Here is a 14,689-nt window from a genome sequence, read left to right as displayed (position 1 = left end):
AGGCTCCAGTTGGGGAATGAGGAAGTGACGGGAATACAAGGCACAACCTGAGGAACAGTCACTGGGAATGTAGCAGGACGTGTCGGGGCGGCTACACCTGCGGTGGACTGAGCACCACGTGTGAACTGGTCACACATACCCTGCGCACTTGGCACTAACGTAACATTATGTGTCAACTATGCTCACATTTAAAGAACTATTTTTAATAACTCTATTACAATTTTGGCAGCTTCTTTGACATTTCATTTTTTTAATGTTTATTTTGAGAGAGAGAGCAGGGGAGAGGGGCAGAGGGAAGGAGAAAGAGAGAGAATCTGTAAGCAGGGCCATGCTCAGCACAAAGCCATGCCCTGGGCTGCATCACACGACCCTGAGATCATAACTAGTGTCAAAATCAAGAGTCCAATGCTTAACCAACTGAGCCACACAGGTGTCCCTTTTTGACATTTTAAATTAAATGAATGTACATAGCAAATTCTAATCTTGGTGTGAGAATTGATAAATTGTATAATGATGGCATTTATTATCCACAAAGTCAGTTGTAAAATTTTTTTTTAATAAATAAATAAATAAATACACATCTAAGAAGATAAAGTAATACCATCTGAATATTTGGAAGGAACCATGACACGGGGCAGATCTGGGCTCCTGCAGAGCTAACATGCCCACAGCAGCTGAAAATGATATCAGATCTGTTAGTGTCACTTTATGAGAATTTGTGCAATTAGAGCAGGTAAATGTTTAGAAAATAAACTTTTTTCTGAGAGTTGATATTAATAAGTTGTCTGTAAACAGTGAGGTCAATACTGTCTTTAGCCTTACCAGAGAAATATGTTACTTTATTACAGAAGCTCGATTAACTTGAAAAAAGAAGTAATTAACTTACAAAAGTAATTAAGAAATTAGGGGCGCCTGGGTGGCTTAGTTGGTTAAGCGTCCGACTTTTGCTTAGGTCATGATCTCACGCTTCGTGGGTTCGAGCCCCGTGTCGGGCTCTGTGCTGACTGCCAGCTCAGAGCCTGGAGCCTGTTTCAGTCTGTGACTCCCTCTCTCTCTGACCCTCCCCTGCTCATGCTGTCTCTCTCTCTCTCTCTCTCCTAGAATAAATAAAACATTTAAAAAAAAGTAATTAAGAAATCAAAGGGGAAATTAGACAATATTATTTTTCAAAAATTAATAGACATACTATTTTATTTNGGGTTGTTTGTTTTTCGGGCGTGTAGTTTGGTGAGTTCCTTATAGATTCTGGATATTAACCCTTTATCTGATATAGGCACACTATTTTAAAGAAAAATCCAATATCAAGACAAAAACAATTAGATTATTTAATAATTTATGTGATTGCCCTTGAAATTTGAAAGAAATAAACATATAAAGAAATTTCAACTTTTAATTTAATTAACTCTGATTATTTACCAGATAATATATACTTTATTAAATCAATAAAACTAATCTCATTGATCAAATATATCACTATAACAAATGATTTCTGTTTCTGAATTAACTACAGAGATATTATATATACAGTAAAACTTTGGATTGTGAGTAACCTGTTCTATGAGAGTTCTGCAAGACAAGCAAACATTTCTAATAAATTTTAACTTGATTAAGGAGCCATGTCTTGCAATTCAGGTACTACATTACGCTGAATGTCACATGATCACAACTGAGCAAATAGTTATTGAAGTTCTCATTGATAAACAAGTGCTTTGGATTACAAGCATGTTTCCTGAATGAATTATACTCGCCAAGCAATGTTTTACTAAGAATTTCATACAGTATTACAATGGAAAAGAATCTTCAATATAAGAGTAAAAGTGAGAGAGGATGAGCAATATCATTGACATTTTATGTGTTGTTACATAAAAGGCAAATGAATGGGGAACATATTGACAACTTTTTATGAGCTCCCTTGTCAAACCAGAATTCACATTGGCATATCGCTTTGCTAATGACAACTGTATTTAAAAAATATCTCCAAAATGCATTTAAAAATTTTTTTTATTTATTTAGAGAAACAGAGAGAGAGAGTGGGGGAGGGGCAAAGAGAGAGGGAAAGACAGAAACCCAAACAGGCTCTCCACTGTCAGCAAGGCTTGAACTCATGAAAACTGACTGAACCATCCAGGCACCCCCTCCAAAATACTTTTAAATCTCAACAACTAATTTACTCCTTTTTATAATGGTTTTAGAAATAAAATATACTAACCCTTATATCATTTGTAAACAGTTTTCTAATACTAGTTTATTTAGAAAATAGAAAGCCTATAACTTAAATTTTTTATTTATATGTTACATTATTGTTCTGACGGCCAAAAATTTTTAATACAATCTTGTCTCACATATAGTTTGCTTGCAGTATTGTTGACTGACTGATGTCTGACATAAGAAATAAATGGAGATGACAAGGTGGCCCAGGACACTTCAGAGTAAAGAGTTCAGGGAACTCAGAGTTTGTAACCAGAATGTCTGTGAGCGGAGACACTGAGCACCAGGAAGAACACACACGCGGAAGAACATAGCAGCACCACGCCTGTGACGTTCCCATGCCCACCTTCCCTGTGATTGGACCCTGCTGATCATCCACGGGAGCATCTCCATGTGATCACAAGACTCGAACACAGCACAGCAGTACTTCTCTCTGACGTCATGAAGCCAGTTCCTTGTGGGTTTGCTTTCCCCTCTCGCTCTACTGTAGGGGTGCACATGTGTGGGCCAGATCCATGGAAATCTAAGCTCCCCCAGCAGCTGCCAGTGGAGGGAAGGGTGGCTGGCGACTCCTGAGTGACTGACTAGCAAGGGCTGACTCAGTAGGCTGACCAGCACTGGCCACAACCAGTAGGAAAGCAGTCACTGCCTGATTGTCTGTGGTGGGGAAGGAACTCTCATCTTCAGGTGGAAGAGTCTGGATGGGCTCCCACATAGGAAGGGAAAGTGAGGGCAGAGCACTCTCCCGAAGAGGGGCAGACAGGGGCGCCGTCCATTCCCACAGCCCAGCTCCCCTGAGTCCTGGCAGGAGCCCCCTGGCTCCCAGAATGTGCTCCTCACCCTGCTGCCCCCACCCTGCTGCCCCCACCCTGCTTGAAAGAGGTGAGGAGGCTGGTGGGGACAGGAGGAGAGGGCGCCCTGGCTGACCTGCCCCAGGGCTCAGCAGTGACACAGCCACCACCACTCACTCACTGACCCTCTACCCCTCCAGGGAGGGGGTGGGGCGCGTCTCCCGCAGTTCCCTGAGGACAGTATACTATGAGAGCTGGGAGAGGGCTGCTTGCTTGTGCTTTTCGGGTTCCCCGTCTCTCCCAGGCTGGGCGCTCTGTGCAGCAGGTGGAGGATCACAGACAAACGCCAGGGTTTCCTCCTCCCTCCTCCCTGCCGTCCTCACCACGTGCTGTGTTCAGGAGAACCCCCTGGTGTTGATGTTTGCAGGGGGAAGTGCAGACAGCACTGGCTTGGGCCTCAACCACACACTACGTGCAGCCGCTGAGGAGACAGGAGAGGAACGGAGCGGAGGGAACAGGTCATATTGCTAAGCGCGCCTGAGAAAGGAGAAAAACACGTGCATCCGTGGTCTCTCACCCCCACACACCTTCTCTTGGGTTACCCTCCCCCCTCCAGGGTAACTGCACCTTTAATGTTCTGTCACAGGAGCCGGGGCGGAGCGGGGGCTCTGGGGACAGTGGGCCCTCCTGCACTGTTCCCTGTGTGGTTCCCAGTTAGGGCCACAGCCCTCCTTCCATCCTGCTCACAGCTGAGCGCAGCAGACACAGCGCTGCTGTCCCACGAGGGAGAGGGATTGGCGCTGGGGGTCTGGGCTTTTTCCCATTTTAAAAATCCCTCCCTGTTGTTGCTGCAGGATGTTGTGCGATCAGAAGCGGGAAAGGGGAGAAGGAAAGAGTTGACTTGGGTTCTCAGAAGGCAAGGAGAAATGAAAACAAAATAAGAACAAACAAATAAGAATTTGCACGTGTTATGGATTTAAACCATTTATAACTCTGTGAAGTCAGTGTGATATTACTGTCACAGCGTCACTATCCAATGTGAGGACAGCAAGCAGAAGTGCCAGATGACAGAGCTGATGGAGCCCAAGCTTGTGACACCTGCCCCAGGGCTCTGTCTCCTGCGGCCACTTCAGTCAAGAAGGGGCTCAGAGGGCTTGCACTTGACCCCTTGTGATGCCACAGTTCCCTGTACAAATTCCACAGGGTGGACCCCTTTCAGTGATGGAGGATCACGACCTAATCCTACTAAGGAAGGGCATGACTGTCTTATGTCTGATCTGGAAACAAACAATCTTATGATGATGCCCAATTCTGTCTCCCTGAAGCTTCTACAGAAATGAATGATTTCTGGGGCATGTGGGAGGATCAGTCTGTAGAGCACGTGACTTTTTATCTCAGGGTCATGAGTTCAAGCCCTATGTTGGGTGTAGAATTTACAATAAAAAATAAAATAATTTAGAAATAACCAATTTCTGGGGCACCCAGGTGGCTCAGTAGGTTAGTTATCCAACTCTTGATATCAACTCAGGTCATGATCTCATGGTGTGAGAGATTGAGCCCTGTGTCAGGCGCTGTGCTGACAGCAAGGAGCCTGCTTGGGATCTCTCTCTCTCACTCTCTCTCTCAAAATAAATAAATAAACATTAGAAATAACTATTAAGAAAAGAAATTACCAATTTCTGACCCCTACAGTCAAAGAGATTAAGTGTACGTCTTCACATGATGCCCTTCAAATACTTGAACTCATGTCACAACATATCAGGAGTTCTGTGTGCTAGAATCTGCCTTGAGTGCATCATCATTAGCAAGAGCTGCTCTCCCATCCAAGGTGGCCAAGTAATGAGACACAAACCACTTCACCTTTCTGAGACTCAGCTTCTCTCCATGTAGGAGAAGTGGCACTTTCCTTCTTTGCCTCCCACAGTTGTCTTGACATGTGGTCTTTGTGAATGGCCAGATGTTGAAAAAACAAGCCCCTCTTACAGTCCTCATTAATAACAATGTCCTCCCTCACCTTGTAGATGAGGACACTGAAGAACACATTGATGAAGTGCTCTGCTCTGAGTCTAGCCAGGGGCAGGATCTGGGTCTCTGATTTCCATCCAATGGAGCTCTGGCCTTGGTCTCTTTCTCTAGCAGTAGATGTGGTTCTGGACCATGAACGCTGTTCACCACAATCTCCTCATCTCGGAGATAGGAAACATGGGGCTCTGAGAGGCCCTCTGCTGGGGCCATCTGCTCATCCCCAGAGATTCAGCACGAGAGCCTGTCTGCTGAGTCAGGAGGACTACTTCTCTGGGACCCACCACTGGGTGGTGGCACAGTCATCTGGGGACACTGCATTCTAAGGTGGCTGAGAGTTGGTGAGAAGATAAGGGAGGATTTCTCTGCCAAAAGGAAGGCATCTGGGCTGTGGGGGTCACCAGGTGACAGTTCTGGGCACTCACCATCCCAGAACCAAACTAATCTTGGATGAAAATCCCTAGATAGAAGGAGTGATGTGGAATACCTAGAAGGATTAGGTTACCTTTTTAAAAGGTAAGCATATCACCGTATTTTTTGTATTATTAATTTATTTATTTGGGAGAGAGTGGGAGAGCATGTGTGCACACATGAGAGCAAGGGAGGGGTAGAGAGAGAAGAAGAGAGAATCCCAGAAATCCGGTGCAGAGTCCAATCTGGGACTGGAATGAACCGTGGGATCATGACTTGAGCCAAAATCAAGCATCAGAAGCTCAATGAACTAAGCCACCCAGGTTCCCCAAGAGGTCACCATTTTTACTTGTCAGGATTCTTTACAGGGAAAGAATACTCTCATTCTTTATTTTCAGTGGACCAACGATCAGCTGACCCTGGATCCCTGACTGGACTTGCTTCCCCATGGCCTTGCATGACACCTGCTCAGAGATGTGTTCATCACCAAAGCATGTTGGGCCCACATTGGGTATCAGTGAAGACAAAAAAGTGACAGATTCCCTGCCATCACATCAGGTGACTCTCAAGAAGAGCATGACAGCCGTGTTCTCCACATATCAGACGTCTCTGCTGCACTGGCTGCTGGAAGATTTGGTGTGTGTGTTCCAGGTGCTGCACATCATCATCCCATCCACAGCCCGCAGCCCACCCCTGCCCAGGTTTCCCACCATCTAAAGCCCAGTCCTGACTTTGAGTGCATGAGAACCTAGGTGCTTGTTGACAATGCACCTACCCACAGAGAACCAGACGGCTCCTCTGGGGAAGAGCTTGAGAATTTGCTCTTTGAGTGGTGCCCCAGATGCTTGGAGATCACACCTTGAGGAACATGGTCCTGGAACCATACTTCTGATGTACCAGCACATAAGCACATTCGGTGAGGGTCTTGTTAAAAATGCAGATCCGGATCCTGTAAGTCTGATGCTGTTTCTGAAATCCATTCTCCTGGTCATGAAATGTGGAACATAAAGATTCAGTGTTAGTCTAGATTTCTTCACTTTCTTTATAAGGGGTTTCACCATGTAATGTGCCTTTCAAAATCCAGTGTTCAAAAACCAAATGGCCATTTCCATTCATGAAAGCCCATGAATTTATGTGCTTCAGTCAGTGTTTCAGTTGGTGTCACCTGTGTGACCCTTGGGCAATCATGTCACCATAACTGCACTGAGTCCATTGGCATTGGCTGGTAGCAGCTTCCCATCCATGGTGGGTGGCCACAGTGCTTTTTTGCATTTGCCACACGGAAACACCGAGCTGTCCCATCAGTGAACCATGCTTCCTTATCAGGTGGAAGATCTGAGATCAAGTCCTGCAGACCCCGGCAGTGCAGGTAGAGCAGCCAACGAGCAGCAGTCTCCTGCTGACCAACGATTTGTGCAGCTTGCTGAGGCCTCTGGGTACAAGCTTGGCCCTTAAAGAATTGTACCATTTCCACTTCCCAGGGAGGATTCCCTACACTTTCCATACTTTCGTGATGTGACAAGACCCCTTACGAGATGAGAAATCCTCTGTTGTTCTTTGCGGGGATAACAATTGTTACTCAGGAGGATCTGATGACTGTGATGCACTTATATCTCCAAGGGCTGATGCTCCTCAGACCTGGAGAGAAGCCTCCAGCTCAAATGCCCAGAGCACAGGGAGGAATACGGGCATCTCGCTGATGAAGGCTACAAGCAGCCATCAGACTGGGGAAACTCATGGTCATTTCAGCTTCTGAAGAGGATGCAGGACAAGGCAGAGCTTGTTTCAGATTTAACCCAATCATTTCCAAGGCCTCCATTCAAACCTTGCTGCTTTTCTGATGACTTGGTACAGATAATATAAGAAAGTTTTCACAAAAAGAATGTGTTTATAGGGATGCATGTCTAGCTTAGGAGGTAGAATATGTGACTCTAGATCTTAGGATTGAGAGTTCATGACCCACTCTCAGGAGTTGATTGTACCAAAGATTAAAGAAAATTAAGATTTGGGGGGCCTGGCTGGCTTAGTCAGTGGAGTGTGCAACTCTTGATGTTTGGGCTGAGGGGTTGAGCCCCATGTTGGTTGTAGAAATTACTTTTAAAAAAGTAAAATATTAAAAAAAAGAAGAAGAAGAAAAATATGTCATTTCGAATACTACAGAAGCAGTCATCTGGGAGGTGACTGAGGGCATTGTTCTCTGTCACTGTGGGTTCTATCCAGTTAGCTTGTGCTTGGATCCCAGGCCTCCTTGTATTTCAGGTGAAAAGCCTGAACACGGAACCCCAGTGCCTGAATCCACCTTGTTCTCACAAGATCAGATCACAGGCTGGGACCTTTTCACCCCAAATACTCTCTTAATTGGGATTTCTTTTTTTCTTTTTTTTTGGGGGGGGGGGATTTCTGGTAATGGCAGGAAAAAGGACTGGAGTAAGTTCTTTGCTAAATTACAATTATGAAAGCTGGGGAAAAACATTAAAAATGAACATTTTAAGTCACTGAAAAGTAAATGCAAGGAGGCAGAAACATGAGAACTTTAATCTTTTTTTTGTAACTATTTTTTTTAAGTATGACATATCTTTATCTAAAAACAGTTTTTGTAATTTTCCTGTACTCTAAAAGCATCAAATCTTGGGGCGCCTGGGTGGCTCAGTCGGTTGAGCGTCCGAACTTTGGCTCAGGTCATGATCTCATGGTTCGTGGGTTCAGGCCCTGCGTCGGGCTCTGTGCTGACAGCCAGCTCAGAGCCTGGAGCCTGTTTCGGATTCTGTGTCTCCCTCTCTCTCTGACTCTCCCCTGCTCATGCTGTCTCTCTGTCTCAGAAATAAATAAAAACATTTTTTAAAAAGCATCAAATCAGTAAAACAAGCAAAATCTATCACTTCTNAGAGTGCTGCTATGAGCATTGGGGTACATGTGCCCCTATGCATCAGCACTCTGAGACACAGAATTTTAAAAAGTCAAATACTTCTGCAGTACTTGAGGTCAAGTAAGATGTCCCCAGTCTTCCATGCCCCTCCTTTCCTGAATCTCTGAGATCACCTGCACTAGTTCTTTTAGCTGATTCTTCCTTCTGTGCCTCTAAATAATCTGCTTCTTGCACACATTCTCTCATTTTCAGGTTTATGCATCATCTATACTTAATTGGCTCTTCATTCATACTCTCCTGTCTGCCCCATATAATTATTTTATAACTTTGATTACCTCAATGTGCAGTGTTTGCATTTTTATGACTGTGAAATGCTAGTTACAACTGAGCATTTAATAGACTGTGATTACTTTACCTTTCCTGAATCAACTTATTATTTTCCCAGAGTAAATACATATGTATCCTTCAATTGCTTAGTCTCTGTTGTTCTCGTTTAAATCCTTCCCAAGCTCCCCCAGGGTAAATCTTCATGAATATATTTGAGCCCATCCGTGATTCCACCACTCTCATGTCTGTGCAGACGTCTGGCCCATAGCCCTCAGTCCTGCCCCACGTGGATGGGATGCCTGCACACCTGGGGCAGGGCCGACACCTGGACCCCCTTCAGCTCATCCTGGGCACCCTCTGCCTCTCTCCTTCTGGTTCCCTGTAGCCTGGATCCCACGTGTTCCCCTCTGTGGTTTTCTCCATCATTTTCCCCTTTGCCTAGTGGTATCCTGTGTAAGGGAACGTGGAAAGTAGACACTCACACTGTAAACACCTGACGTGCCTTAGGTTACCCTTGCCCTGATTCACATGGTGATGGGATGGAGACTCTGTGCTGGACACAGTTGTCCTCAGGATTTGGGGACCATGTGTCATGTCTTCCAGCCACCAGGCCTGTGTTGTTGTGTCTTGGAGTTTTCAAGTTGTCTCATCCCCTACCTTCTTCCTGACATTTCATTGTGATGTGTCTTCATGTGGGTCTCTTGTCATCCACTCTAGTTAAGAATTTGGATAGGACTCTAAACATATGTGTTTTTCCCTGTAAATTCTGAGAAATATTCTTGAAATTTTTAGAAACAAATTTTTTTAATGTTTTTTATTTATTTCTGAGAGAGAAAGAGAGACAGCATAAGCAGGGGAAGGTCAGAGAGAGAGAGAGAGAGAGAGGGAAATGCAGAATCTGAAGCAGGCTCCAGGCTCCGAGCTAGCTGTCAGCATAGAGCCTGATGCGGGGCTCAAACCCACGAACCGTGAGATCATGACCTGAGCTGAAGTCGGAGGCTTAACCGACTGAGCCACCCAGGTGCCCCTAGAAACAAATTTTAAGAACCAAACAGATCTTCTCTCCTGCTGCCTTCACCTTTCGACTGTACTACTTTGGGGAAGTACAACTGTAATCATCCACTTTATCAACCCAATTATTCATTTCTATGGTCATAATTTTAATTCTCAAGATCTCTTTCTTGTTCTATGATTTGTCACCACTGTGTGTAGTATAGATTCTGTTCCATATGCCATATGCTTCTTACACACTGTAGATATGATTGATTCTAGTGGTAGGGGACCTGTTAGGTCTGCTGATCATCTGTCCTCAGGATACCTGAACTTTCTGCACAAAGCAGTCATCTTGGGAGAAACTTATTATGGTGTCTGTCATTTCTGCTAATGCCCACCTCCCATAGGACAGTGCCAGTGTTGTGTCACAGGGGCTCACGCTTGTTCTTCATATTACGTCTGGAGTGAGCTGACCCTGAGCTACTGGAGGCCTCGAGATGTACACAGAATGATGGGCTTTAGTTTGATTTGAGCAGGTAAGTCACACAGCCTCTTAAATGTCCTCCTAGGCTCTCAGACTAGCAGTCTCTCAACACAGAACATTCTGGAACATTGCAACAGTCCACTTGCATGGAGTGCACAGTCATAACCACTTCCTGACAAACAGGGAACCAGGGAAAGAGAGTCAACAAGGCCTCTGAGTGCAAACTTTCTGGGTTGAACCCTGGTTCCACCACCTCCTTATTCCTCTGACTCTCCCTTTCCCTGTCTGTACAAAGGGACCCCCCTATGGGGCACCTCATGCGTTTGCTTTCATGATTATCTTTTACCCTCTGTGTATATCACATGTTTTCTGCTATTTATACTTCCCATCATCAACTGATTATAGCACTTAGATAAGTTTCATTCTTTGTTTTTATAAACCACAATTCAAAAAACATCCCTGAAATATACTTTAAAACATTTTTTAATGTTTTTTTTTTTTGAGAGGGAGGAGAGAGGAGAGATTAAGAGAGACAGAGAGATAGAGGATGAGCAGGGGAAGTGTAGATAGAGACAGAAAGAGACAGAATCCAAAACAAGCTCCAGTCTCTGACTCAGCAAAGAGCCTATGTGGGGCTAGAACTCACCAGCCATGAGATCATGACTTGACCTAAGGCTGGACACTTAAACCAACTGAGCCACCCAGACGCCCCCCCTGAAAATATACTTTTGACAAAATATATGATTATCTTCTTAGGATAAACTCCTAAAGGAGGGACACCTGGGTGGCTCACTCGGGTAAGCATCAGACTATTGATTTCAGCTCAGCTCCTGATCTCCAGTTTCCTGAGGTCCAGCCTAGTGTCGGGCTGCTTGGGATTCCCTCTTTCCTCTCTCTCTGCCCTTTTCTCTGCTCCTGCGTGCACTCTCTCTCTCACTTTTCTCAAAATAAATAAATAAACACTTTTTTAGGAAAGGATAAAGTCCTCAAAAAGAGTGTCTATGACACAGTATAAGCATATTTAAATTATGGAGATACATTTCAGAAGAACCTTATAAATGTTTTGTAAATTTATTTCTGAGAGAGAGAGACAGACAGATGGCATGAACAGGGGAGGGTCAGAGACAGAGGGAGATACAGAATCTGCAACAGGCTCCAGGCTCTGAGCTAGCTGTCAGCACAGAGCCCGACGTGGGGCTCAAACCCACGCACTGTGAGATCATGACCTGAGCTGAAGTCGGATGCTTAACCGACTGAGCCACCCAGGCGCCCCAGAACCTTATAAATATTTTAAACCAGTCCTCACTCCCATCACTCTTTATGACGGTGTGTCTTCCCGATTCTCTGTTGGACACTCTCATTACCTCCTTTCATCTTTGCCAAGTTGAAGATTCCAAGATTTATTCCCATTTTTTATTCTACATTCTCATTTTGTTTATATTTATTACCAATATATATGTGTGACTTTTTTTGTCTTCCTTTCCAAATACTGTTCAATTCCTATCTGGCTTACAACATACTCATTTGTGATATAATCCAATAATTGCACTCTTGGGTATTTACCCAAAGAAAATGAAAACACCAATTCTTTTTATTTATTTATTTTTTTTAGTTTATTTATTTGAGAGACAGAGAGAGAGAGAGAGAGAGAGAGATTCTCAAGCATGCTCAGTGCTGTCAGCACAGAGCCTGATGCAGGGCTTCAACTCACAAACCGTGAGTGTGCACATCCAAACTATGGAGTATTGTGTAGACATTGAGATGCAGTTTCCAAATCAGAAATGGCTTTTGGTGAACTGAATTTTGAAACATTAAAAATAAGGAGCCTAAAGAAGTGCTTCTACTTTTCAGTTTTCCCTGTATTACCATCAAGGGGCTGGAGGAGGAAGTGCACAGGGACACAGAAACCTCAGCGATGGCGCACAGGCTCCTGAGCGCTCCTCTCCTGCAGTCCTGCCTCACCCCTGAGCCCGACCCCTGTGGAGTCCAGCGCTGTTCAGAAACTTCTTCCTCTCCCCACTGACGCCCAGGCTTCTGCTCAGACATCTCTACCTGACTTCCAGTCCAGGCCCCACTCAGGCTTCTCAGTCAGAATCTACTAGAGAGCAGAGCAGTGGGGGTGTCCCTTGACCTTCCACCCCATGTGCGGCCACAGGACCAAGGAGAGAAGACCTAGCTGCCTTTCTTCTCTTCAGCCAGGTCCTCCCTAGGGTCCCCTTCAGCTCCCAGCACCTGGACAGAGCCCCAGACACCAGGGGGCGCCCTCATCCCAGATGATGTTCACAGGGTGAGGTTTTTTTCAAAAGTCACACTGATACAACTTGTATCCACCTGTAGACAAATGGCTAAGGAAGATATGTGATACATACACATACATATAAATATGTGTTGCTACTTGTGACAACATGGATGGACAAAGACAAACAGGGCAGTATGTCTGCTAAGTGAAATAAATCAGACTGAGAAAGACAAGTACCATATGATTTCACTCATATGTGGAATATTAAAAAAAAAACAACAACAAATGAATAAAGAAGCAAACAGGGGCACCAGAGTGGCTCAGTCAGTTAAGTGTCTGACTTCAGCTCAGGTCATGATCTCACAGTCCGTGGGTTCCAGCCCCGCGTAGGGCTCTGTGCTGACAGTCTGGAACCTGCTTCAGATTCTATGTCTGTCTGTCTGTCTGTCTGTCTGTCTCTCTGTCCCCCTGCCCCACTTGCTCTCTGTCTCTGTCTCTCAAAATAAAATAAAGATATAAAAATTTTTTAATAAAAATAAAAAATGAAAAAAAAGAAGCAAACAGCAAAATCAAACCTATAAAGACAGAGACTGAACTGATGATTGCCAGAGGGAAGGGAGTTGGGAGGATGGGCACCAGGGTGGGGGGAGTGGGAGACAGAGGCTCCAGTTAAGGAAGGAACAGGTCGTAGGAATAAAAGGCACAGCACAGGGAATATTGTCAGTGAGACTGTAACATCATTGTGTGGTGACAGATGGCAGCTACGCTGTGGTGAGCACAGCATAGTGTACATAGATTCTCTCTCTTCCTCTCTCTCTCTCTCCTCCTCTGCCTCTCTTCCCCGCTCTCACTGTCTCTCTCTCAATAAAAGAAAATATATGTAGAAGTTGAGTTACTGTGTTGTACACCTGAAACTAATGTAATCTTGTGTGTCAACTATATTCAAAAATAAAATATCTTTAAAAAGAAATTAATTAGGAAGAATAAACTGTAGGGGCGCCTGGGTGGGTCAGTCAGTTAGGCATCTGACTTTTGATATCAGCTCAAGGCATGCATGATCCTGGTTCGTGAGTGAAAGACCTGCATCAGGCTGTGTGAATGGGTGAGTCCTCTCACCCACCTGTTCACCTGAGGACCAAATGGGTCGGTCCTCAGCACCGACCACCTGTTCTGTTGGGATTTGTGGTCATATTAAAACAAATTACTTTTTCATAATTCAATTCCACTGTAATCAGTGCTGGAACACCTATATTACTTAGTGAAACAACACACAACATCCTACTTACAAACAACCAGGCATTAGTACAAAATCCATCCCGTGTGCAGATGGGCCTATGGATTTAATGTAACAGAGAAGGAGACAGTCAGTGATGCTGTTTCAGGATCCAGTTTGCAAATAACCTCAGGGAAATTACAATTTGTGTAGTTTTTAATATAGTGTCAAGGAGGAGTATGCATTATTATCTGAAAAGGTTATGACACATACTATTCTCTGATAGTCAAGGACATAAATTTTTTCATATACTTCAACCAAAACAACACAATAGATCCAGAAGCAAATCTGAACATCCAATGGTCTCTAATGAGACAGACAAGAAGGAGACTTGCAAAAATGTAAAATGAAAAAAACCCACTGTTCTCCCTGCCCCGTTTATTTGGGAAAAATTGTTATTTTTAATAAAAACCATATTTCTGTTTTCATATGATTGTAAATGAATTTAAAAATATTTAAACCTGTTTTATTCCTACTATGGTAAATATGGATAGATATACCCCGCATACACAAAATTATCACTGGGATCCTCACTAATTTGTAAGACTGTATAAATACCCTGAGAACAAACTGTTGGAGAATCAATGACTCACACAGCTCCTGGGCCACCACTCAGGAAGTGTGATAAAGAGCCCTCTGTGCAGTAGATGAGGCGTCGGGGTAAAATCCCAGGTTCCCGGGCCAGCCCCTCAGGGTCTCAGGCCCCAGGGTGGTGTGGGGGGCCAGATAGCCCACCCAGGTTTCGCTTCTCCCTGTCACAACCTGTGTCAGGTCCTTCTGCCTAGATACTGATGATGCGGACTCGGTTCACACTTCTATTGGTAATGGGTTTACGAAGAAGCCAATCAGGGGCACCGCGGTTCCTCTGCTCGCGCCTCCGGCTCCTGCTGCGACTCACATTCTCCCCAGACCACGAGATGCGGGTCATGATGCAGCGAACCCTACTCCTGCTGCTGTCGGGGACCCTGGCCATGACCCAGACCTGGACCAGTGAGTGTGGGGTCGGGAGGAAAGGGACTCTGAGGGGCAGGAGCGAGGGGACCTCCGGGCGGGGACGGGGGACCCTGGGGAAAGG

At 44.8% G+C, this 14,689-nt stretch overlaps 1 protein-coding gene across 1 annotated transcript in view; it reads left to right on the top strand.

Moving 5' to 3' along the window:
- Positions 1–14,518: 14,518 nt before the first annotated feature.
- The window catches only part of LOC144232199 (class I histocompatibility antigen, Gogo-B*0101 alpha chain-like), a 3,638-nt gene continuing 3,467 nt past the window's right edge, over positions 14,519–14,689 (top strand). Inside the window, exon 1 of the mRNA XM_077764964.1 lies at positions 14,519–14,604. Within this exon, the coding sequence (XP_077621090.1) occupies positions 14,532–14,604 (73 nt within the window). The 5' untranslated portion in view covers positions 14,519–14,531. The remainder of the gene's footprint in view (positions 14,605–14,689) is intronic.

This window comes from Crocuta crocuta, unplaced genomic scaffold, assembly GCF_008692635.1.
Source record: "Crocuta crocuta isolate KB4526 unplaced genomic scaffold, BGI_CrCroc_1.0 scaffold1828, whole genome shotgun sequence".
NCBI lineage: Eukaryota > Metazoa > Chordata > Mammalia > Carnivora > Hyaenidae > Crocuta > Crocuta crocuta.
The sequence above is the reverse complement of the archived record's forward strand: the minus strand, read 5'-3'. Positions and strand labels throughout refer to the sequence as shown.